Source organism: Topomyia yanbarensis, chromosome 2 (assembly GCF_030247195.1).
Source record: "Topomyia yanbarensis strain Yona2022 chromosome 2, ASM3024719v1, whole genome shotgun sequence".
NCBI classification, from domain to species: domain Eukaryota; kingdom Metazoa; phylum Arthropoda; class Insecta; order Diptera; family Culicidae; genus Topomyia; species Topomyia yanbarensis.
Genome location: NC_080671.1, coordinates 204,181,902 through 204,209,038, shown reverse-complemented (window position 1 = coordinate 204,209,038; position 27,137 = coordinate 204,181,902). Strand labels below are relative to the sequence as shown.

The following is a 27,137-nucleotide window of genomic DNA, read 5'->3' as shown; positions in this document are numbered from 1 at the left end:
GAATCGGTCTGGCCATCTCCGAGAAACCGATGTGACTGTTATTCTGAATTTAGATACTTCCGCCAGGGCTTCCGGAACCGATGATGGTGGCCAATGTGGCCAAATAGACTTTCAATGGATGTTAGTGACCTAATACTACAAATCGAAGCAGTTGTGGTCATATTTTGGAGAAATTTTCACCTTTATACATTCATTGCAGAATTTATTAAAATCGACATTTTCTGCGTGTTCGTACTCATCACCCTGTAATTCCGGAACCGGAAGTCGGATCCATTAGAAATTCAATAGCAGCCTATGGGAATGTTGCACCTTTCATTTGAGACTAAGTTTGTAAAAATCGGTTCAGCCATCTCTGAGAAAAATGAGTGACAATTTTGGTCACATACACACACACATACGCACATACGCACACACATACATACATACACACATACATACACACACACAGACATTTGCCGAACTCGACGAACTGAATCGAATGGTATATGTCACTCGGCCCTCCGGGCCTCCGTTAAAAAGTCGGTTTTCAGAGCAATTGCAATACCTTTCTATTGAGAAAGGCAAAAAGGAAAATACCACCAACTTGCCCCGAGCTCCCCTACTCTTTCGAATCAATTTTTTTTTTAATTTTTTAATGCTGTTGCGGGTCTGATTCAGGTCGGGCTCGGGTCGGGTACGAGTCGCTTTCGGGTTCGGATTCTTTTTCATGGCCGGGTACGGGTCGGGTTCGGGTTTTATATTTTTTTAAAATCCGGGTACGAGTCGGGCTCGGGGTCAGGTTCGGGTACGCTTTCCAAAATTATATTCGGGTTCGGGTTCGAAAAAACCCATACCCGCCCATCTCTAATGCACATGTGAGTCAAGTATTGAAATTGCTTTGAAAGTGATCATGACCTTCTGACGTAGTTTCTCTTCGCTTGGATTGCTTAATAGCACCTTTCGCCAAACAACTAAAGGTTTCTAGAAACGTTTCCGTTCTGCACATGAGGATTATACTCACAAAAAGGCGAAATTTTTCGTGAAAAATAGAAACTTTAATTTAAAATAAGTAAAAAACCCTTAATTGAAAAGTTGTCTCAAAAACTCAACGTAGGGGTTAGGTATTTTTTAAAATAGAATGTGTATGCTTAGTTTCAAAAAAATCGAATATGCAGTTTTTGAATGGCAGGTAACACCGCAAATCATGTTTTTTTTTCCAGAGACGTTCTACAAAAAGCTTCGTCACCGAGTCGTTTGTCGATATTTTTCCATAGAAAAATTACATAATGTTATTGAAATGATGTACAAAAGTTTTGATCAATTTACATCACGCAAAGTTCTAAAAAATCGCAAAAAAGTGTTTTTTTTTCACACTGAAACCCTTACCACCTCCCCCTTAACAGAAGAAGAATTCAGCAACCAAAAATAAAAGCCACAAGAACAGAACATGCTTCGTAAAACACACTTCAAGTGTATTAGAATATAAATACCCGATACAAACTTCAAGTATAAAAACCGGACTTGGACTCTCTTTCGCAAGTCGGATAAAAAAGCTTCAGTATAAAAATCGAAAAAAAGCATATCCGATAGTTTTCTTAACCGACTTTTAATCTTGAAATCACGATATACGGATGCTCCTACGTACGATTTAATTATTTTCAAGCGGTTTTTATACTGGTTTTTATTTGCCGAGTTTTCCGGGTGAACTTTTTAAGTGATTCTTACTGAAAGATATCTGTCCGATTTTTACGCTTGAAGTTTATTTCTGATTTTTATATTCTAATATATTTGAAAAAGGTTTTATGAAGCGTGTTCTGTCCTTGCGACTTTTATTTTCGGTCGGCCAACAATGCAAAGGCCAAATGTGTAAACTTTAATATTACAGTTCAACGTGATCAATAGAAATATATTGCAAATATCTAGAGCATGTATCACTAAACGATATAATTTAAACTTTCACATCTAGGCAAATTTGATTGGTTAATCCCGTGTAAACGAACAGATTTGATTATTGACAGTAGAGACAAATATATTACCCGGAAACAACGACAGTCGTAATAGCAACTAGTATTGTATCTAAATTTCCAGAACAACTGTGATGAATTATTCAAAACTCAACAACCTACCTCGCTATCATTGCTGTGTAGTGTCAGGTTAAATCCTGGCAGCAGATCCTCTTTCTCGTTGACATCCAACAAAGCCAGCTTCGCTGCCGGCATGCAGGCCTGCCCGCCTTGCCAACCACCTTTACCGTTGATGGGAAAAATTCCACCGATATGTAACTGATTATATCCACTGACAACATTTAAATTTAACACCAACACTAGAAACGATACACTCACAATGACATTTAACAACATATCCTGCAAGAAGACAAAGAGAAGAGAAGATGAGTATAACAGACGTTTTGAATAATCAATTATGGCGAAGTGATAATACGTCAGTGAATGTAATTATTGGTTCTTTCTCTTGCCACAAACTGTGACCACTGATAAACAAGTTCCTTCTGGAGTTAATATTTCACATTGTGCATCGTAACCGGAAGTGTCCCAAAGCAGCACATTGCAACGCATGGTGGCATCCATGGGAGAGCTCGTGTTGCTTGTTTCGAAAGACACAAAATGAAACACCAGTTTTTCTCGTGATATCCATATTTTACCACTTCCTCATCTTTTAAGATGTACTAATAGTGTCCATTCAAACGCCAACAAGCTGTCCTCAGTTGTGCCGTAAATTATGTTCATGGTCCATGCCAACTCGGTGCTGGCAATATTATGCCGCACTTTGCTTCTGATTCACTGCATATTTAGTACCGTAAGCCGGGGTGACTGTGATCACTCGAAACTTTTTTTTATAGATTGTTGATTTAGTCAGAATAGTCTACCTAACCATTTAAATTTCAAATGAGTTTTACTCTAAACTGATAAATTGCTGATATATTCTACTTTTTGAAAATATTTTCCGATTTTAGCGTTCAAAACCAACAAAAAATCAAATTTTTAATTTCCCTGATTTGTTGAAGGTTCTGTTTTTCCTGAAAGAAACAAATGAGAAATTTTGTTAAAGGTAACAATTTTTAAACGCTAATTCTTGGCACCGCATCCCATTTATTTTTTGCATTGAGAATTTCAAGGAGCCGGTGGGGAGTGGTAAAATGGTTTTCGAATGTGCGTAAAAATTATTTTTGAACATTAATGTGTGTTTTACAATATGCATTATGCAATATTTGCCCGTTCTCCAGTTTTTTTAATAGGAATCAGAAAATATGATAAAAAACTCCGTTTACATCTTTACCAATTGTTTCAGAACATTGTTGTTAGTGATACATGAAAATCGTTCGTAATGCATGGTAGTAGACGAAATCCATAGTTGTCTAGGTGAAACTATTTATATATGAACCAACACAGAATAATCTTCAATAGGACCCGTCATTTCGGAAACCCGCCGATGCAAACTCAACTTGGTAGTATATTGCGCTCGAACATGCATGGCAGAATTTTTCTCAAGGTTTTTGGTGAAAAAAAATTCTTTCATGAGAAGGAGATCACCGAGCACTCCTTCGGATTCACAAACATGTATTTCTTGCTATACCAATAAACAAAAAAATGGAAGCTGATTTTGCAGAAATCTTCAATCTTCAACTGAGCGAATCAGACGAAATATCTTGGGATCATCCACAAAGGATACTCGTGGTGTCCTCAGCATATACACTATTGATGTACAGCAGAAACATGGGCAGTCCCGATCGTGTACCTGGCATTTAAATATTGTTACTGGCTGGCAGATGGCCAGCCTTTGAAAAGCCCCTAGTCTCTGGTCAAGCCACGGGGACTGTCTGGGGTGGACTCTCACGGTCTCTTCTCTGGCTAGCTCGATCGTGAAAGTACGAAGGCTTTCAGGGTCGGCTCCGGGGTCTACTTTGGGATCAAGAGTTCGGATAGTAGTAATTGAAAAGCTATTCCTCACTTTAATCTTATGTAGTACTCACAATTGGTGTGTGTGTGTTTTTTTTTTTTTTTTTTTTTTTTTTTTTACAATGGAGAAGACCTTTATGTCCTAGCCCAGTACACGTGCTAACGGTAGGGTCCAATCTACCACACGGGGTGCACTGGGGGCGTGTCGGACTCGAATGGTGACCAGCCATTAATACCGACTAAACTCCATTGGGCTCCGCCATCATTCCTCCCAGGAACTACCTCTCGGTATTACTTCTGGGGGGATGGCTGTACTAAATGTACTCATTCACTCTCACTCACGCGATCATACATCCTGTATGAGGCTTACTTGGGTGCTCTCTCAATCACACTTTGATTCACTCTCAAACACTCCCACATGAGGCTGACTTTTGTGCTCACCTTTTACGTTCCATGCGAGGCTGACTTGTGTGCTCACCTTACTCATTCCTTGCTAGGCTTACTTTTGTGCTCGCCCTACCCATACATGTGAGGCTGACTTGGGTGCTCACCCTATCACCTGATTCACTCTCAATCGTGCCACTCTATTGTACCTTTGTCACTCCCTCTGGCATCCCATGTGGGACATTTTTCTTAGGCCCCACTTCTGACATACCATGCGAGGCTGACTTTTGTGCTCACCTTTTTCATTCCTTGCTTGCTACCAACCTGTGAGGCTGACTTTTATGCTCACCCTTAACATGCAGTGTGAGACTGACTTGGATGCTCACCCTTTCACTCCTCTGCCACGCCATGAGGCATCGATAGCTTAGTTCCAACATACTACGCTACGACCCTCCCGTCTTGGCATGAGGCAGTCCACTTATACGCCTATACACTCACTCTTCTGTCTTGCTTCGGGGTGGCTGGGTTTACCCCTTACGCGGTTGCCATTCGCTGCGCCAACCTACCTCGGCATGAACAGACCATTCACTCTCTTATTTTGCGCTTGGCCTTTTTCGCTCCAACTAACCAATCACTAGTTAGCCGTGCCCGCCGTCTGTTGCTCGGTTCGCCAGATTACCTGTAGCCTACTGGCAATCTGGATGGTAGCAGCCGAGACTGCGTTCCACTTCTCCACCGTTTGACACATCCGCTGAATAAGGGTATCCGGGGTTGTGTCCCAGCCACAGACGTCAAGCATTGCTCTTCTTTCGACGTCGAACCGATGACATACGAACAGTATGTGCTCGGCAGTTTCATCTACACCTGGGCAGTCCGGGCAGACTGGGACCTCCGCGTGTCCGAACCTGTGGAGGTACTGACGGAAACAGCCATGGCCTGACAGGAATTGTGTCAGGTGGAAGTGAACTTCCCCATGGGGTCTTCCCACCCAGCTCGATATGCTAGGTATCAGCCGGTGGGTCCACCTACCTTTCGAGGAGTTGTCCCACTCACGCTGCCATCTGGCGACCGAGGTCACCCTGGTGCGCTCGCGGGCTCCCCTATTTCCACGTAGCTCAAAGCACTCCTCATCTTCCCGAATGACCAGCCCGACTGGCATCATGCTCGCTATCACGCAGGATGCATCGTGTGATACCGTGCGGTAGGCAGATATCACTCTGAGGCACATCACGCGGTAGGTGCTCTCCAGTTTCTGTAGGTAACTGGTTACCCTCAGTGCTCTTGACCATGACGGGCCGCCGTACCTGAGGATAGATACGGCAACGCCTGCCAGTAACCTACGTCTACTGGCGCACACCTTTGAGCTGTTGGACATCATTCTCGATAGTGCCGCAACAGCAGTCGACGCTCTCTTGCACGTATAGTCGACATGGCTGCCGAAGGTCAGCTTGTCGTCTATAATGACTCCGAGAGACTTCAGACTTCGCTGTGAAGTGATCGCGACTTCTCCCACATGGATAACTGCATGTTGTGCCGACTTGCGGTTGTTGACGATAACTACCTCCGTCTTATGATGAGCGAGCTCCAGGCCTCTCGCGCTCATCCATTCCTCCACCGTGCTAATCGCGTGTTCTGCGGTTAGTTCTACCTCAGGAATTGACTCCCCGTAGACCTCCAAGGTTACGTCGTCGGCAAAGCCGACGATCTTGACCCCAGGAGGGAACTTCAGTCTCAGAACCCCGTCATACATGAGGTTCCATAGCACCGGGCCTAGGATCGAGCCCTGCGGGACTCCGGCGGTAATCGGAACCCTTTTCTGACCGGCATCGGTCTCGTATAGCAGTACGCGGTTTTGGAAGTAACTTTCCAGGATCCGGTACAGACCCACCGGTAGGCTAAGCCGGTGTAACGAGAGCGCGATGGCATCCCAGCTTGCGCTGTTGAATGCATTCTTCACGTCAAGTGTCACTAACGCACAGTATCGAATACCTCGCCTTTTTCGTTGGATCGCTATCTCGGCAGTATTTATCACTGAGTTGAGAGCGTCCACTGTGGACTTACCCTTCCGAAAGCCAAACTGGTTGCTTGACAGACCGTCCGTACCTTCCGCGTACGGGGTGAGCCTGTTGAGGATGATCCTCTCAAGCAGTTTGCCAGTCGTGCCTATCAGACAGATTGGTCTGTACGCCGATGGGTCGCCTGGCGGCTTCCCGGGCTTCGGCAACAGCACCAGTTTCTGCCTTTTCCATCTATCGGGGAAACGGCACTCGTCAAGGCATCTCTGCATAGCTAGCCTGAACATGTTCGGGTTCGCTATGATCGCTGCCTTGAGAGCGTTGTTCGGGACTCCATCCGGCCCTGGAGCTTTGTTCATTGCTAGGGATTTAGCCACTGCGAGTAGTTCTTCGTTCGTCACTGGAGCCACCATTTCGACCGTGCCCGCACTGTCTCGTAGTGCAGGTGGCCAGGGGCTTGTGGCTCGAGACGGGAAGAGTACTTCGATAATCGTTGCCAACCGGTCCGGAGACCGTTCTGGGGGTGAGGAGCCCCCTTTGGTCTTGGCCATCACAATCCGGTAGGCGTCACCCCACGGATTCGCGTTGGCACTCTCACACAGGTTGTCGAAACACGCTCTCTTGCTGCTTTTAATAGCCTTGTTAAGGGCTAATTTCGCAGCTCGAAACACTTCACGGCGGTTCTCTCTTGCATCCTCGGTGCGAGCTCTTTGCATCCTACGTCTAGCTCTGAGACAGGCTGACCGTAGAGCTGCAATCTCGGCACTCCACCAGTATACCGGGCATCTACCGTTTCTTGGCAGTGTTTTTCTCGGCATAGTGGCGTCGCACGCGCGTGATAGAACAGCTACCAGCGCATCCCCGCTTAGACTGTCGGTGTTGGCCTCCAGTCCCAGGGCCGCGGTGAAAGCTTCGCTGTCGAAGTGATTGAACTTCCACCCGCGTACCTGACAGGGATCTCCCGCCCTCGGATGCTGCACACCATAGTTGATCTTAAAGCGGATTGCTAAATGATCACTATGGGTGTAGCCTTCGTCTACCCTCCATTCCATGCCTGGAGCCAGACTCGGGCTGGCAAAGGTCAAATCAATCCACGCCTCCACTCCGTTTCTACGGAATGTACTAGCGGAGCCATCATTAGCTAGCACAGTATCGAGTTTCGCAAACGCTTCCATTAGCGCTTGACCCCTGCTATTTGTACAGCGGCTGCCCCACTCCACTGCCCAAGCGTTGAAGTCTCCCGCTATTACTACCGGTTTCCGGCCCACGAGGTCCGACGAGAGCCTGTCGATCATCTGGTAGAATTGTTCTATTGGCCACCTTGGTGGGGCGTAGCAGCTGCAATAGAACACACCATTGATCTTGGCAATCGCCACACCCTCGGCGGAGGGGTGTATTACCTCTTGAACCGGGAACCTTCCCGTTGTACAGATTGCCACCATTCCAGACCCGTCCGACACCCAATTGCCGTTGCCGGCAGGGATGCTGTACGGGTCTGATAATAGGGCGACATCTGTCCTCGACTCCGAGACCGACTGCCACAGCAGCTGTTGGGCTGCTGCACAATGGTTAAGATTTAGCTGTGTGACTCTCACGGCTTCTTCTTATTTAACTCGCCGAAGGGACACGAAGGTCCGCCCATAGCATGTTTATGGGCTTGCTTCTTAGAGGTGCAGATAAGGCACTTATATGCCTTAGTGCACCCCCGCTCTTTATGCCCCTCCTCGCCGCATCGACGACATAGCTTACTCCTGTCTAGGCCTTTGCATTCGTAAGCTTTATGGCCGGATTCTAGGCACCGATAGCACCTGTCCACTGAAGGCGGCTGGGGTATACTAATAGGGCATACCGACCAGCCGATCTTCAGCTTCCCTTTCTCGGTTACCTTTTTGGCATCCGCATTCAGTAGCCTGAGGTAGGCTACTTGGGTGCCAGAGGGTCCGTCCCTCAATCGCACAGAGGCCCGCTCGATTGTGACGCCGCATTGCTCCTTGACGGCTGCGGCGACGTCTTCTGCGGTCGCGAACTCGTCCAAGTGTTTGCACTGGAGAGTTGTTTCCGCACCTAGCGACCTGATTTGGGCGCCCTCACCAAGGACCTCTTGGGCCAAGGCCTTGTATATTGCACTTGATTGTGCGCCTCGCTTCAACACCAGGAGCATCTCTCCCGTGTTGGTGCGTCTTACGCTACGCACATCCTGCCCAAGGGCCGAGAGGCTTTCGGCCGCTTTCATCGATTTAAGGACATCGGCGTATTTGTCCTTGTCGGTTTTTAACCACAAGGCTTCGCCTCTGTCCTTGGCCTTCCTCGCAGGCCGCGGTACCTCCGGTTTCGGTGCCGGCTTTTTCTTGGTAACCAGCGTCCAGGGGTTTGAGCCCCCCTGCCCCGGTCGTGCCGGGTTGCTGGTACCATCGCTCTCAACAGCGAGGTCACTCTCGCCCTCGCTTACCTCACCCAGGCGGCGTTTGACCTTGACGGTTGCACGCCGAGTGGTGTCGGTTTTGGCACCCTCTCCTGGCGACTTCCTAGGGCGCTTCGCATTCGATGCCGTCTTGCGATTGCCCTTTCCCTTTCCCTTCGAGGGGAACTCGGTCGCCGCTCCGATCGACGTGGCTGCTCCATAGAAGGTAAAGGCCACTGTCTGTGAACCTCTATTAACCTTCTCTCTTTCCTCCCTATTGGAGGCCACTGTCTGGGTTTCTCTGTCGGGCCTCTCCCGACATTCCACCCTCTCAGCATATGCCTGCTGTTCCTGTCTTGCGACACGAACAGCTTTCCGGAGCTCCAGAAGGCTCAACTTCAACTCCTTGGCTATGTTCTGCTTTGCGCTAGCGAAGTCGATTATAGCATCGAGTTGCTTCGCTACTTTGCGCATCGCAGCTATTGGCCCCTCCGATGCATTGGTAGGGGTATTGCCTACCGCTGCTGGGGGGTCACTGGTGCTTTCGAGTACAGCACTCATCGTTCCACTACTCTCCCCACGGAGGGGAGACCTCGCCAAACCACCTCTTGCGAAGGGGTTTGGCACCTCCGTCTGTTTATTTTTGTTTTTATTTTGCTCCATGAAAATTCCCACGAGTAGCGCGAGAAATATATGTCCGCCACGCCAGAGCTCCGCATTAGCGTGGTAAGGGACGCTTACTGTGGGGGTTGCCCAGGTACCCCACAGGCTCCGTTAACGATCGAGCATCTTTTTCACCCCCTCGATCACTCATCCCTCGGGTCGCTTCACGCCTTGGAATTGGGGTTATGCCCTACCTTGCTTTACGTGGTGATCTCGGCCCGGATCATCACAACCATCCTCCTTTACCAGGGCTTTGGACCTGTAGCTCTGGATCTCAATAGTTCCATGTACGTATGTTATTACAGACATGCTACTATTGGGATCCGTCATTCGCTAGCGGAGTGTGTGTGTGTGTGTGTGTGTGTGTGTGTCTGTGTGTGTATTAGGATGCACTTGTCTGCACGTGGTCGACCGACCTGCTGCTGCTGCTGCTGGTGGTGGGTATTGGCGGAATGCACGCTGTACTGCTCGTTGCTGCTGTATGTGACTGCTTTTGCGTTGAGAACGATTAGCGAGTAGAGATCGGCTCTTGGTCCTTCTGGGAGATATTGTGTTGCCGCGGGTTTACTTCAAAGGCGTAGCTTGGAAAGGGCTCCAGCCCGTCGCCGCTTCGAACTTGAATGCGTGCGACCTCGAAAGCTGGAGAACGTCCGCGGGTGCGGTTATATCTAATTAGTCGGTCAAAGCCCGACGCTTTGTTTTCCGTAGTCCGGAATCAGTCGGAAATTTAATGGGTCCTAGCGTGGTTTTGGAGAAGGTTAGGGTTAGGTCACTTCTCACTTGTTGCAGTTATATTTTTATCTTCATTTACCTGACTGCTATTGTTGAAGCACGTCCACTATACTTCGGCCTGAACTACCGGCTATTTAATTTATACTTTTGAAATAAATCTTGCTAATATCGATTTTTAGCGACTAACAATATAATCTAGATCGGCAACAATGTTGACTTTTTCGGAACACTGCTAATTCAAACGGTAATTGGATGCACAAATCATGTACAAAATATGAGCTTTATCCGATAGCTCTAGTTCACCCACAAGAGATTTCAAGCTTCAATAGGAATTTATATGGAAACTCGGAAATAAAACTTAAAACCCAATAAAAAAATCAACAGTAACTCTGCATACCTCAAAACTTATGATCGCGCAGCTTATTTTATTACGAATAGCTTTGTTGAACGTTGCATATTGATTGGAGGTTCCCAGACAAAGTTATTTAACTTTGAAGACAAACTATTTTTTTTGGAAAGTCCTATTCTAAGCATGCGCGAGAAAGAGATGCAACACATAACTTTATATGATAATATCTTTTTACTGTAAAATCGGATCAATTGCCAGTCTTCGGCAATGTTGATGCACAAGATGACACTGTTATTTTTTTACTGAATTTATTGTTTCTATAGCAAATTTGTCATATATTTTCACATACAAACTCTTGTGAGTGAACTAGATTTTTTGGAATATTTGACAAATGAAGCCAAATAGTATGTGAAGCCAATTACTGCATGATTTAACAGTGTTCCAAAAAAGTCAAAATTGTTGCCGCTCTAATAAACATAGCGAAAATCAAACGAATAGAAATAAAGGTGAAACCATGCTACGAATTTGCCAGCCATCGCTGGCAGAATTAAAACAGAATTCTGATAGAGTAAGTTCAAAATTTCTGACAGCTAACAGAATCTGGATGGACAGGGCCGCCGGAAAGCATGGGTAGTACTACCCACTCGAAAATAACCGAGTGGGTTACCCACCCGAAATTTTGAACCATTTCAAAAAATTTAGATGTGCAACGCATGTATCTCGCACTACACACATTTGAAAACATCGATGTACCACAATTCCATTTGCATAAACGAACGTGATTTAATGTGAATGTAATGTAAGCGCGTGCATTGCGAAAAGGGGAAAAAATCCTTACTAATGGACCCCTCACCCTATGCTTTCTACCCACTCGGGCGTAAAGTGATTCGCCGCCCCTGTGTATATCGGCTGCCAGATTTTCTTCCAAGCGGACGTACATATGAAATACTGGTTGTTTTTCTTTTCAAAGAATGCAAAGTAAGTTGAAAAGAGAATGAGATAATTAAGAGATTAAAGAGACATCGGATGGAATCTTGGGATATTGGAGTTTATTAGGCTTTTTCTCGTACTCTGCTTGGGTGCAGGGCGGCGGATAATGTGGGCAGTATAGGTAAAGGATTTTGCATAAATTAGTATTTTTCGGTAATTTTGGAAAATTTATCAAATCGAGTGATGCTAAAAAATTCGAAAAAAAAATACAACAAATTTATCCAATCTCAATCCAATTTTGCTCGAATTTCGACCAATTTGATGTAACGGGCAATTCTGCATGCTCCATTTTTGAATCTTTCAATAATTCTGACAACAAAATGTATGGTTGTGTTTTGCAATTATGCTGCTGGCAATGTTTTGTTTTGATTTCATCGAGCACTAAAATTGTCAAAATGTGTATTTCAGTTTTTTTCTTCATGACACATTTTAAATCATTCCAAACTATTATCAAGTAATGTTGGAAATTAAAATCCATTCCGAACTGCAAATTTTTCTCAATTGAATCAGAATTTTAAATTTTCATCGCAAAATCACGGAGTGTCGTCCCTCTCGGGTTCATCTAATATCTACATTCTACAATGCGAATTTCTGGCGAGTAAGCTCGCATTTATATTTACTATTTTTGCGCAAATTTTTAACTCTTTAAGAAGCAGGAATGCAACATAAATCCTTTTTAATATTTTTTTCATAGCAACTCATTCCTGCAAGAACAGATTTTTATATGAATCAATCAAAAATATGCTTGTAAATATAAGTCAACAGCTTCCATTACGCGTTACGGTTTGTAGGTGCACACCAAAAAATAAGAATTTTATCATTGACGTAATTGCAAACATGACACAATTTAACAACCCGTAATTCTCGAAATGACGAAACATTACCGTGTTCCGTTTAATTTTACATGAAACATATACTTTACATGCGCAATGACATAAAATTACACTTACTGCCATTGAAAACAAACGCCGTATGTTGAGTAAAATTACACTATTTACAAAAATCAACGTCATGTAAAATTAAAACCAAACGTAAAGCTAAGTCATTTTTGATGCTCGTATATGTCAGGGCCAGGAGACGTAAATTTACACGATTTTTTTCTAGGTGTGTAGGGTTGCCACCCCTCCGGGTTTGACCCGGAGACTCCGGTTTTCGAAAACGAACTCCGGGCCTTACATCAATTTCTCCGGGTTTGGTCAGAAGAAGCATAATTTCACTTTTTATTCTTTACAAAATATTTCAAAAGTCTAAGTTAACTATTGCTCTGGATCAGATTTAGTTTACCCGACTAACCCTTCATTTCAAGAAGGCGAAGATAAGTTTACTAAATATTTCAGATTTCTTTCACAAAGAAATGAAAAACAAATCAAATTCACTACAAATTAAGGAAAGTAATATTTCACTATATGCTGCAATTGAAATGTTGCATCACACTAAGTCGCTCAGAATGGTGTAAAAAAGTTATTTTGCTTCAATTCTACCAAATCAATCACTGATAGTGGTACTTATCACCAGCTGCACCAAGGTATGGTAGATTTGTTCTGATCCAACTGGCTAGGCCAACATCAACTGAGTTCTTCCGGTGTTGTTGTTACTCCTGTAGCGATCCGTAACTGTTGGCTAAGGAGGTGAGTTTTGCCCCTTTGTTGCGACCTCTGGTGATGAATAACCGACACCACATATGCTATGTGATGCTGCTGCCCTGCCTCCTTTGCTCGCCTTTTCCTGTTAGTTGTGGAGGAGAGCAATGCTCGGTCGGCGTGTCCTCCACAGCGAGAGTAGTAGAAGCTTTTGTATTCGTGGCACTTATTCGGGGAAGTTAAATACTACACCAGATTAACTTATAGCTTTACTTTAACGTAGTAATAAAAAACAATTAAATTTCTCTAAAATGCCGAGCAATCGTTTTGATTTTAATTTCTCTCTAGTTCCACTGAAAATCCACCATCCTTCAGGTCAGTGAAAATATCCAGGTCAAAGCCTCTCAAGAGGTGGCAACCCTATTTGTAGGTGTCCAAAGAAGTCAATCAAGGTTGTATAAAGTGTTCTTGGTGTTATAGTATTAGCGTTAATATTTTATATTCACAATATAGTCCATTACTGTAAATTTTCTTCAGATCAATAAGCACATAAATGCAACGGCATATTTTGTCGAGAAAGAATTTTCATGTGAATAAACAGTTAGTCTTCGTTTAGTGTGCGCCAGGGAATAAAATGTCAAAAGCGATGCAGAAAAAATGGTGGGCAAGAATGTCGTTTTTCTGTGTGTTGATAATTTATCAGAAACAGTATCAGTATGATGGCGAGTCCGCGGAACGCAAACTTCACTGGAAGGACAAAGTAACAGTTTGACTTCAGTGCAAAATTTTCCGGGATTTTATCGATGTGATTCATTTTTGTATCATCCGCTTATTCTTTTACGGTCTCAATTTTTTCCATCAGTAATGAGAAATAGCTTCAATGACACCAGTTTAACAGCGCTTTTAAAACTTCATTCATATACACAAGTCTTTTTATGCTGTTTTTATGCGACTTTTTTCATGCAGTTTTTTCAAGCTATGCCTTTATGCGGATTTTCAAAGTTATATTTTTTATGCGGATTTTTTTGTTTTTATACGTTTTTTTTAAAGTGATGCGGTTATTTAAGCGATGCGTATCCCCGTATAAAAATAGACTGCAGTGTAAATATCTCACCTTTTTCAGAAGAACTTGCGTTAGAATATTTTTAGCTTATTTCGTTTCAGTTTCAGTTGTGCGATTGTAATTATTTGCTACTCTTTAACTCTTTTCACAATTCTCTTAAACAGCTTTGTGACATAAATAATTATGTTGTACCTATGAACATACTTTTCTAAAAAAACATGTTATGTAAATTGAACTATGTTATAAAATATTGTTTTCTAATGTAAAGTAGCCACTCCTAATTACGGTATGCCTACATAAGTTACATATAACCTGTAACATTGAAAAAATCAATGAATGGAAATTGAGATATGATGATCTAATGTGCATATGCACATGTAATATTCGTGTCATATAAACATTGGTTTGTTTGATACAGCTCGGCATAGGATCTGTTCCATCTAAAATCCTTTTCGAATACTTAACGCTGAGAGGTTTGCGTGGGAAAGCTAATTATCCCATAAAACGTGTTGCTTTCAGAAAATGGTTACATTTCCAACGTGTGTTGGTTAGTGTATTGTTGCAATGTGGCCACTTCAACGTTAATCACACTTCATTACTGTTTCGGTTGCTGATTTTGCATCATAAGGGATACACACGTTTTTCTAATGCTTTAGACTTTTCACTTAAAAGCAAACAATAAACGATATAGGTAAAGTAGATCCAGATAAAGGCTGCTGACGTGGCAAAAGGTTACCATTTTCTGATGATTACAGAAAAGCTTCTTTGACCAAATATCAATTCTTCAAAAATAATCTCATGCTATTGCGGTGAAACAGCGTAGACATGCAAAATATATCGCAACAATCAATCAAATATTTCTAGTAATCAATCTTGGATATCAATGCTACAAAATTAATCTATTTAAAATACAGGCCTGGTTTCGCGTTTTACACACAAGAAATTTCTAATCGTTCTAGTGTCGATAGCGAGTTAATCTTCTTTCTCTTTGCTTGATATTTTCCTGTTGTATCTCGATTTATTCGCACTCGATTTTAAGATTAATTTTGATACGCTTCACAACGAGCATGTAATGAGCTGGAAAAGAGGTGGTATTATTTGCAAAATGTGGCAGCTCTTGTGTAGGGATTGTACACCCAGCCTATGGAAGGTTCGCTTACAGTGATCACTTTTGTGATGGCGTAACTAGGGTTCGTCGCGTTGCGGATGTGGGCGGTAAATGGATAGTCCGCACCGCGACCGCAAAAAAAAAAAATAAAACCGCACCGCTTACCGCAACCGCCTTGCATTTACCGCACCGCACCGCGCGGTAATGCGGTAAAATTCACGTATTTTTAAAATTTGTGTTAAAAATTATTCATTTATTTTGTGTATAACCATATATAATAAAATGTTATTCTTATTTACAGTAGATACAGAACACTAGATTAGGATTGTCGCTGGTGTTCCCATTGTTTTCGTTTCGGAACATGTTTGTTTTGCTTTCGGTATATATCTGTCAAGGTATCGAAAGTCTCTCTAGTAAAAGTCTTTGGTTCGCACTTTTGGTACACGCAGAAAAATATGGCCTGCTTGTAACAACAAACCATTTAGTTGAACTTCAAATTAGTAAAATGCAGAGTTTACTTTTTCATTTCAGTCACGTTTATTCTGCTGTGATTTTTATGCATTCAAAACCGAAAATGTCCAAAGCGTAAAATTTACAGCAGAATAACAATAGGCAAACTGAAAAATGATGTGATATCTGCTACGAAACAAATTTCTATGTGGCATACTATTATAATTTCATTAATTTCCACATGGTGATATCTATGCGTGACAGATAATTTTTATGTTCTACTACAAATTGCAAAAAAGTATCTATAAAATCAATATATTTAATATAACGAATTTTCTCGGTGTAAATTTTCGACTGTTATTGTTATGAAATGAAAGAGTTTGAATATACCGCACAATGAAATGAAAATTCATCAAAATTCAATACTTTTAGATAATTTGTGTATTCTAATTAGTGAAAATTACATCAGCCAAGAATGGTCATTGTGTTGCTGGCTAAAAGGAACAAAAATGATTCGTCGCTATGAAACGACGATAGAGGATTATTTTTTGCTTTTTTTATTTGGCCTATTTGACAGGTATATCCCGGAATCAAAACAATGATGTTCCTACCACTGATGCCAGCGACAATCCAAATCTAGTGTTCTGTATCTACTTTATTTACACGAAAATTGTCTGACTCCTCAGAATGTAACATTTAACTTTGCATGTTTTATTAATAATATGCCGTAGATTTTGAAACAAATACTTTTGAAACAAGGTAAAACATTATCATTCCTCTAAATATTAGCATAGCACTGGAATCCTAAGAAATATAGCTGTATTTCATCATTATACATACAAAAACGTTCTTACGCAGCTGTTGTGAATCATTTCATTTTTTTATCCACAATCCATCGTCGATCAGAAGTAGTACGGGCTAAGGACTCTGGTTTTCACCTCTTTTTGTACACTAGAGTGACAAGAAAAAAATAACCTGTAACGGCCCAGATTTACAGCATTCAGCAGCAATGTTATTAAAAATAGGGGATTTTAGGAACAAAATACCCCAATACCCTAACTTCGTATTTTTTAAAAAACGGATGTATTGTAAGATTGCTCGCTTAAACAATGCATGAGCTGTAATTTTCTAATGACTAGTTCGAAAGCTCTAGCATTTTATGTATTTGTCCAAACTTTGCAAAATTTGGCATTTGGGCTAACTTTGACACTTGTCACAATATAAAGTGAGGCTTTGAGAAACACAAAAATATCGCAATACCCTGCACCAACTGCGAAAGCTTTACTTTCAAAAAGTTACAAAATACTCCTAACTGGAAAATATTAATTGTTAATTTGGTAGAAAATATTCCCAGTTGGACAAACAATGAACGTACGCGAAGAAAAAGTTATGTAGAATATTTTTTGAGAAGGAGTCTTATAGAACGGACTGCAGAAAAATTTATTGCGAATTTACACATAAATGAAAAGAGATACGATGTTGAAGAACGAATAAAAAGGTAATCAGCCTAATTTGGACCCCACCTTATTTTGGACGCTTTTCATACAGTTGTCTCCTTTACTGCCAATTCCTCCAAATTCGTTTCGTGTGATGATGATAATTACATTCTTTGGGTTGTTTTTAAGTCTCAGTATTATTAGTTCATCTTTAAGTTCTCCAAATTTATCAAAATTGAGAAGTTGAGAAAATGTCATCGAAAACGATTCATAACTCCACGATTGCCAAGAGGAATCGGGTGAAATGATGCGTTTTGCCTTTCTCAATAGAAAGGTATTGCAATTGCTCTGAAAACCGACTTTTTAACGGAGGCCGGAGGGCCGAGTGACATATACCATTCGATTCAGTACGTCGATTTTGACAAACTTCGTCTCAAATGAAAGGTGCAACGTTCCCATAGGCTGCTATTGAATTTCTAATGGATCCGACTTCCGGTTCCGGAATTACAGGGTGATGAGTACGAACACGCAGAAAATGTCGATTTTAATAAATTCTGCAATGAATGTATAAAGGTGAAAATTTTTCCAAAATTTGACCACAACTGCTTCGATTTGTAGTATTAGGTCACTAACATCCATTCAAAGTCTATTTGGCCACATTGGTCACCATCATCGGTTCCGGAAGCCCCGGCGGAAGTATTTAAATTCAGAATAACAGTCACATCGGTTTCTCGGAGATGGCTAGACCGATTCGACTAAACTTGGCCTCAAATGAAAGGTATTGCGTCCCCGTAAATGGCTATTTAATTTCATCCCGATCCGACTCCCGGTTCCGGAGTTACAGGCTGTGGCGTGCGATCACATAGCAAATTGTGATTCAAACCGATACTCCGATGAAAGCAAAAAAGGTAAAAATTTCCCTAAAATGTCTCTCAAACAACTTAAATTTGCTGTTCTAGGTCATCGACGGCCAACCAAACTTTCGTTGACTACATTGACCACCATAGACGGTTCCGGAAGTGTCCGGGAAAAGCGGCCATCTTTCGAAATTTACGAACTCACATCAGTTTCCCGGAAATGGTTGGGCCGATTTTCACAAACTTAATTCCAAATGATAGCTATAATATCCCCACAGATGTCTATAAAATTTCGTACGGATCGTTTAGATGGGTCCGGAAATATAGACTAAATCGTCCGGTCACAGATGAAATTCCCATATAAGTCGGAACTCTAATTTTTTTTCAAAGGGGGGACCCCATGAAATTTCAGAAATCGAATTCGTATTTTTGATGCCAAACATCTTTAAAATGCATGAAACGTCGAGATTTTATGTTATCTCAAAACAATTTTTTTTATAAAAATCGACTTTTTGGGACTTTGCCGATTTCGCACCTTTTTTCAGCTCAATATTACCGTGGCTGTTTTTTTCTTTTTCAAAATTTTAGAACTCGAATAATGATTTATTTTCCTGTATAAAGTTGTCATGTGATGTATAATAATAAAATGTAATATATGCATTTAAAAGTTTTTAATGAATACAAACAACGCACACATTCTCGTGATTCATGATTGAGAAAGGCACAATTGCACCGCTAGGTGGATTAAAATAGGTTTTTAAATTGGATTTGACAGTACAATTCAATTGTTTTTCAATAATTGGATAGTGCGTTTTATGTATTTGAAAAGGTTTGTTTGTAAATTTTTACTTTGTAGTATCAAATAAATTGTATTCGTGTTTCCTTTGAAATCATTGTCAAGTCTATGGAAATAAGAGCAATTAAATGTTTATTATGTTTCTCTATTGTAGGGTAATAAGCAAAACTCGAAAGTTCTGACAGAGGGATTTTCCTAATAATGACATTGCTAAGCATTCGTTAAGAAAATAAATCTAGTTGTGTCCTTCTCAAATGGTAAAAGTCGTAGTTTTAATTCAGTTTTTAATGCAGACTGCAGACTTTATCAATTATTTTTTGAAGTGCGGTTAGGGGAATACCGCGCGGTAAAAGCTCATTTCCCGCACCGCATCCGCGGGAAAAAGTGTCTCGTCGCACCGCAATTTTTGCGATGCGGGTATAACCGCGACGAACCATAGCCGTAGCAGTCCTGTAAACTATGGATTTCCTATACATATGGAACTGCTAGGCTTATTATCATTTAAGAACATTAAAAAAATTGTTGCTTTGGTTTTCAAGGCTCATACAAATAGGATTTTTTCTGCTACGTCTTAAACAACCTACACCCAAAACGCGAGCCGTATGATTTACATTCAATTAAGTATAATTCAAATGCGATTAATTATAACTGATACATATAATGCATATAAAACGTTAATGGTCCAGGATAAAAATGCATTATGCTGCTATTATATCGTAGAAACTTACACAATCCCATAAATGAAAATGTATTGATGAATTCAACGTTATCAGAGTATTGGAATTAGAAATAACTTTGCACCAATACACACACAAAGAATTTCTTCACTCGTTTTCGTTTATATGTGCATTCGTATGGATAAGTGAATCGTGCTCTAAACATATTCGCACATGCTCATGGAACTTATTTCAATTTCGCCGATAGTATAGTCTGCTGCATACTACAACAAAGAGCATGGGGTGATGTTTATACTATAAACCCGGCATTCCTTCAAACCCAAATGTAACAGCGATTCGTGTTATTCTGCTTGCAGTTGAAAACTGGAAAATCCAACCAGCGATAACCGTATTTTCTCTGGTTCTAAGCAATAGAATTACGTCAGATGTAGTGCGCTGTCTTCGTACAATGATGCACTATACAGCGCACTACTTCCGACTAGGGTTCGTCGCGGTGCGGATGTGGGCGGTAAATGGATAGTCCGCACCGCAACCGCAAAAAATAATGAAAATGTCATCGTAAACGATTCATAATTCCACGATTGTCAAGAGGAATCGGGAGAAATGATGCATTTTTAAATTGGATTTGACAGTGCAATTCAATTGTTTTTCAATGATTGTATTGTGCATTTTATATATTTGAAAAGGTTCGCTTGTAAATTTTTAAAAGTGTTCAAAATATGTCGTAAAAATACTGATGCCAAATTATATTGGACACAGCTTAAAGATTTTATTTCTTAGTAACATATTGTTTTATCATATTAGAATAAACAAAATGTAAAAAATCAAGTAGCGATAGGTCGAATACAGATTATATTCGGATTTATTTTCCAATCATTGTCAAGCCCATGGAAAATAAGAGCAATCAAATGTTTATTATGTTTCCCTATTGTAAGGTAATAAGTTTCGTCGTTCTTATATGGTAAAAGTCAAAGTTTTAATTCACTTTTTAATGCAGACTGCAGACTTATCAATTATTTTTTTAAGTGCGGTTGCGGTAATACCGCGCGGAAAATGCTCATTTCCCGCACCGCATCCGCAAGAAAAAGTGTCTTACCGCACCGCAGTTTTTGCGGTGCGGGTGCGGTAAATACCGCGCGGTTGCGGTAAATACCGCAACCGCGACGAACCCTACTTCCGACATCATGGATCAGCACAAAACAAGAGAAAAAACTATTGTCGCTGGTGGGATTTTCCCGGTTTCGACTGTAACGATAATAATAAGATTAGAAATTTGAACGAAAGGTTAGATTGATGATCAAATTTAGATCATAAGATCATTTTTAGGTTTTGCAGGAATAGCAACTCTGTGCAAAATAGCAAATTTAATATGGTTAAGTGCACGTTGTTTGCACTTTTACTCGGAAATACCATTCCAGTGCACTAAACCCGTCCTGTTGAATGACCATCATAAATCAATTCGAGCACCGGAGCATAAATCATTTGTTAACACTCTTTGGTGCACACATACTCGTGAACAGGGTAAATGTGAACCAGGGCACAATATGTATGAGATTGAGTTGTTTGCAGACAAAAAATAGCGTCACTGTGTGTATGATGATAGGAGTTTGTTCAAACCAAGACGGATACAGGTGGGCATATTTTTTTCAACGTTGAGTGCGGTTGGAACTTATCTTCGATGAAGCCGATAAAACAGAAGGATATGAAGACGAAAACCATAAACAAATGACGTAGTAGGCTTTTCTGTTGATATTTGTTATGTTTCGGTTCGGTCATAATTATTTTTTATCTGTAGCTTCGAGACAAAAGGTGTCACTAAGTGTTCGAATCGGAAGATCCGAGGTGGAGCTCGGCCTTTTCTCTCTTTTCTCCGTGTGCCAAAGAATCAGGATGCTCGTCCGGATGTTTATGTTTACTTCCAGGGACCCAACGACCATGCTTAATTTTGCAAGTATAAAACTAATGCACTCAAAAATGTCAAATGTTCACACCTTTCTTTCTCTTCATCTTGCGTTTAAACAGCAGTGAGACATATTTGTGTGGAATACATCTTGTCTGGCAAAAGCAAAGCAAGCAAACGGACTAAAACTTTTACAAACGAGTTTATTATACTGTTATACTCCTGCTAAACTTATTGGATCGTTAAATGAAGGATAAAATTCTCCTTTTATTTCATAAACCGATAGAGCTCATCTTCCTAAATATAATAATATATGTTCAATCTTTAAAACTTCTGCATTATTTTTAATTGAGTTTTAAAAAAAAATGTAAACACGTCCTCGTTTGACACTATGGATCTTCCTTAACAGTGAATTCAAACACATGGGTTAGCATTTTTGACAGTTATCCCAGCAAAAGGATAAAGTTCTAGGTAGTTCAATGGAAGGTGTGGTCATGATAATTCAATTTTGTAAAATAATTTTCATTTGTGATTTTGCGTGCAAAAAAGCGAAGAAAGTTCTGTAAAGTCAACTGCGTCGAAAAAAAATCAAAAACAGCGTATGGCTTAATGACCCAATTTAAGTCAAAAAACATGGCATAACACTCAAATGTTTGGTAGAGCTAGTGGTTGTGTCCCGAATAATAGATATATGCTCTTATAATATAATTTCAGTTTCGAAAGCCTATTGTTAAAATCGTGCCGTTTGAAAGTCACTGTTGTCGCGAGCTGGTCATACGGTCGAACGTCAACGATCTCTACTATTTGTTCGTATTTGTTTGTATTTGTCCTATTTACACCAACAGGCATTACAAAGCCCCCAGTCAAATAGTTACAAAAAGTGTTCAATAATAAAAATAATGAACTCAAAAAAAAGACAATGGAACAACAGATAATGGAGGGATCAGTCGAAGTTAGCGGGTCCATTGAAGGTTCGGGAAAATCAAAGAGGCAAAGTTTGGCGAGACATATTATAGTCGAAGACTGAAGCGACCCGGTTGAAGATCCTTTGTAGGCCAGTAATGGCTACATACATACTATAATTAGTGCGCCGAAATGGTAAGCGGAGCATAAGGTTGTTATGCGTTGTTCGTGGTGCGACATTTATGTTAAGCTCTTCCAAAATGGCTGGGCAATCCAGATGACCTCGCAAAGCATCAGCAACGAACAAAGCCCTTGACGTATTCCTTCAAACAAACAGAGGTTCCAAATGAATCAGCTGGCACCGGCTTTAGTAACTGGGTAGCCGAACAGAATTTCTCCACGGCAGTCTACGAAGCGCAAAACATAAAAGGCGTTAATAAAATTTTTGGCTATCCTGAAAATGCATCCCAGCATACGGGATACTTTGCTAAGTTTATATGAGACGTGATGTTTGAACGTAAGTTGCGAATCTAGTATAACTTGTAAATCCTTCATGTGACTAATGCGTTAATTTCTGTATCCAGTAGACCAGTGGTTTTCAACCGGGGGTGAATTCACCCCCAGGGGTGAATTAGAGTAATGCAAGGGGTGAATTATGCGGGATAAATTTTAAGTTGTTATTTTAACATTCCTGTAGGAAACCTTTACATATTGGTTCAGTGAGTCAAGAATAAAAATGCTGCCTGAGAGATTTCAGGAACAGAGTTCAAATTGAAATACTATGGCTTTCATTCAATTGAAAATCCTTTTTCCTTTTCTGACAGGGTGGTTGGCAATTTTCACCAAAGGGGTACATGATAAGAATCAGTATTCGGAAAGGGGTACATGGAACGAAAAGGTTGAAGACCACTGCAGTAGACGGTAGTTAAAACAAATCGGATCTTGTTCTCGTGAGAATGAGATCACCAAACATTTCTTCGGATTTACACAGATGCGGTTCGTGCCACACCAATCAACGAATGTTTCAAACTCTCGTTGGAGTAGTCTGCAATCTTCAGTAGAGCGGATGAAAAGAAACATCTTTTGATCATCTGCGAATTGATTATGAACCTTCTTTGGGACGTGCCTGTCAATTACATAATTCAAAACGTTGGAAAATGTTTGAACTGCGCTATCAACATCTTCTGTGTCCAGGATATTTAGCCAATCGAGGGTGGAGAAAAAGTTAGCGATACTGCGATGATCAGCTTTATGGAAGTCGTAGGAAACGAGTACCGGAGAAACATCGAAATCAAAACAATGGAGGATGATGTACAACTGGTTTCACTAGAGGAGAGGGAGTCACCACTACTGATGTAGCAGAAATCTGATCGCTGACAAAACAAAGATCAAGATGATGGTTATTCTCGTTGGCAATAGAATTAATTTGCAGTAACGTTGCTAAGCTGCCTCACCGCCCCTGAGTGAAGAACGGAGTGATCAGAATCCGGGTAAAGAAATCCATTGCGGGAAGATCTCCACGAAATACTGGGAAGATTAAAATCTACTAGTACGATGATCTCGTCAACCGATTTAGCATCTTCGAGGATATTAAAAACTAAGCTGCAGTGTATTCGATGTCACGGGCTCGATCGATTGGGACGCACAACGCACACAAGTTTAACTTACGGTCACCAAACTCGATTATCGTTCAGACCTGCTCGAGACAATCCCAACAAGCTTTCTCAACAACCCGAGCCTTCAAACTGCGACTAACTGCTAATAATAATCAATAAAAAATCATTATTTTATGGTTGATGCTTAAATTTATTTTATTTTGTATGCTTGATGCTTAAATTTCAGATCTAGTCTATTTACGATAAAAAACCTCTTCAATTTGTTTGGTTTTATGATTTAGATGAGAATTGCGGCCAGGATCACTTTATTAACTTTGAATTTTTCGTATTGTTAAAAACGTTGTTTCTGTCCTCTAAACCCATTCCAATATATTTTATAATAATTTAATGTAGGTTTTTTCAAAAATAAATTACAAACAAGTACTTCTTATTCGGCTTCTCAGAGTAATTCCCCCTAAGATTTTCATCAATTGAACAATAGCTGAACGCATGTTTTTGTGCTTATTTTCCTTTTGGTGCTGAACAAGTAAACAAGGGCTGAATGAACACATTTTAGACTAGTTACTTTTACTACTATTAATCTAAAAATGTGTTTCTTAGAACCATTTTGGGCATTGCACATATAAGAAAAACACACATTGCTACTTATATGAAAACAAACTTATTCCTTATAACACAACTACAGCCAAGGCCCCTTTTTTCAGCCCCTTGGTGAATTTCAGGCTGATAAAACAAAGACATTGACAAAATCGAGACATATACTTTCCTTTTTTTAACTCGAAGGTCCTCTTTAATCCCTAGATATAGCCTCATAACCATTTCTGATTATTTAGTTTAAGTTCCGCTTAGGGTGGCTTGACAGTGCAAAATTTAATAAAAAATTTTTTTTTTTTGCAAATTTCGGATTTTTAAGATAAGACTAATATTCTCAAGAAAGGATTCACTCGATTTCTGCTAGAGCCCATTAAACTACCATCTATCAACTTTCATATGAGGCTGACAAAATCGGGTCAAAAAGCTGATAAAATCAGGAGAAGACAATATCGGGGGCTGATAAAATCGGGTCTTCACTGTAGTCGCATTCAATCTAAATTAACAATTATTTAAGCGGTCGAACTCTATATATCGGCACAGATGAAAGCTGCCGGATTATGGTGCTCATTGGTTAAATTTATTCGTAGAGAGTACAGTGATATTCTTGATGCTTCCGAAACCATTGCCTCAGTGTCTTGCCTGACGAATAGAAAAGAAGTAGCAGTAGAAGATGAGAGCACGGAACTTCTCCATTGAGAAATTTAACGACAACAGTAACTTGTTGAGTTAAGCACTTTCGATTCAGGGTATCAATGCCAATTAGCCGATATCAATCGAAATAGACTGGAAGGATAAAAAAGTGATGTGACGGGAAATTTCGGAAGGATAATGACCGCTATCTTCAACCACGGTTAAATTTTAGACTGGATTTAACGCATTATTAAACCTGATTTAAAAGTGATGCGTTGGTGAAAAAAGTCGGCCCTAAGTCAAGTTGCCAGTTCGGCTAGGAAAACCATGTTGCACAGTGAGAATGGAAAGAACACCTTTGACCTAACACTACGCACAGGTCCGTCGCATACTTCATTCTGCTCAAAATGTTATGTATTAGGTTTTATACACAAGTTTTTAAAAATGATTTCTCTTGTTCAGAGACTAAACTGGTTGGTAATTCTGACTGAACTGAGCTAAATACTGGGCTACAACCTACAACCTGGCTATCTAGTCGGTAAGTGCAGCGTCGATGATTGCCCTGTTGTGTCGTGTAAATGATGACCTGGTGTTTCGCTCCTGGTTACTGGCTGACGCAATATTGGTGACCGCATGCGTTGACTGCTGGTTCTTGCGCGTTTGGAGATCGGTTGATTGACTTGGCTCGAACGGTACGGTGTATGCACACTTGATGACTTCTGGGCATGTGTATGCATAACTATATATCAGATCCTTGGAACGATGAATTATATATTCCGAAATACTGACGATGAACTTATTCTTACGACACCAGTTATCACCATACTACGCAGCAATCCCAGCCGAATCCGAACGTATACCACACAGTTTTATTTATTAAGTAGGTATATTGTAGTGGTCGTACATTTCTTCCTTGTGTAAACCGGATCCAAGAGCCCAAGAACACAGTATATTACCCTTATGCTGGTTTGAATATATCTAACAGTACGAGGAAATACGGTCCATTGAAAAGAAGAACCGGAGAAATTTCTTTCCTGACCATGTATTTCGACAGACTTCGAAGCGGATTCTCAGCGTGTAGGACAGTTGAGTCACTGACATAAACATAAACGTACCATGCAAAAAATTAAGAAATGGTGCGCGTTTTCTACTAATGCCCCGTCATTACTTTAAAACTACGCCTCCAGAGGGAAAATTTTATTTCAAAAATTTATTTCCCAGCACCTTGCTACTTCTTATAAGCATAAAGCAGTGAACCTTCTTTGGTAGGTGGTGGGTGGATTGCGATATAGGAGTCAACACTCTGGAAAGGAGACCACGTTCGCCGCAGCGGGATGCTGGATGAATAAAAAGTGTGTACGTGTGATTTGAATGGAAAAGAACGTAAAAAAGGTTATTTTTATTCAGATAGGTATTCATTCGCTGGTTCGGTACTTGTACGTTTCCACCACGACTCTGTATTAAGCACCTGCTGGGTTTGCGGTATTACTTCTGGGATAGAAGATACTTTGTTAAATTCGTTTTGTAATAGACAAAGTTCAAGGAGATGCATTCATTTGTTTTGAGCCATACATTCGAACTGAATGGTGCGCTTTATGTTAAGTGTAGTTTTTCATGAAAGTTCAAAAATAGTCTGACCAAGTTTGAATATGGAAGCATAGTTTATTTTGTGGCAGCGCATCTAGTGGCCGGCACTGGAACACCTGAAATCTTCATGACGATAAAGTTGAAGTGAATGAAAGATAAACGCGACATGGTCCACTATGAAATCAGCCGAAGCGGATCAGAATACATATGCCTCAGTGGGCATGTAAAAACGCTCATGATGATAAATCTTGGGTAGCCTCGCCAACAAAAAAAATAACAAGCCACGGCGCGTTAATGCCCCAACCAATTTTAAGTTACTTTAAGTCACCTCTTAGAAATTTACACGGAAACTAACGATCTTACAAGGAACTTGCCTTTATGTACAACAAACTTAGATTTATCTACCTGAAAAACGCATTTTCTGATTAATAGAAGCACACAAAGCTATTTTTGAACAGGTTTGACATACTAACGCCACAATCGGGTTAATTTTATCAAAAACGACATTAATCC

The 27,137-nt window shown here is 40.8% G+C and overlaps 1 protein-coding gene across 1 annotated transcript in view; it reads right to left on the bottom strand.

The window, feature by feature from the left end:
- LOC131682747 (gamma-aminobutyric acid type B receptor subunit 1) overlaps positions 1-27,137 on the bottom strand; it is a 508,949-nt gene that overhangs the window by 381,627 nt on the left and 100,185 nt on the right. Inside the window, exon 3 of the mRNA XM_058964464.1 lies at positions 2,106-2,342. Within this exon, the coding sequence (XP_058820447.1) occupies positions 2,106-2,342 (237 nt within the window). The remainder of the gene's footprint in view (positions 1-2,105; positions 2,343-27,137) is intronic.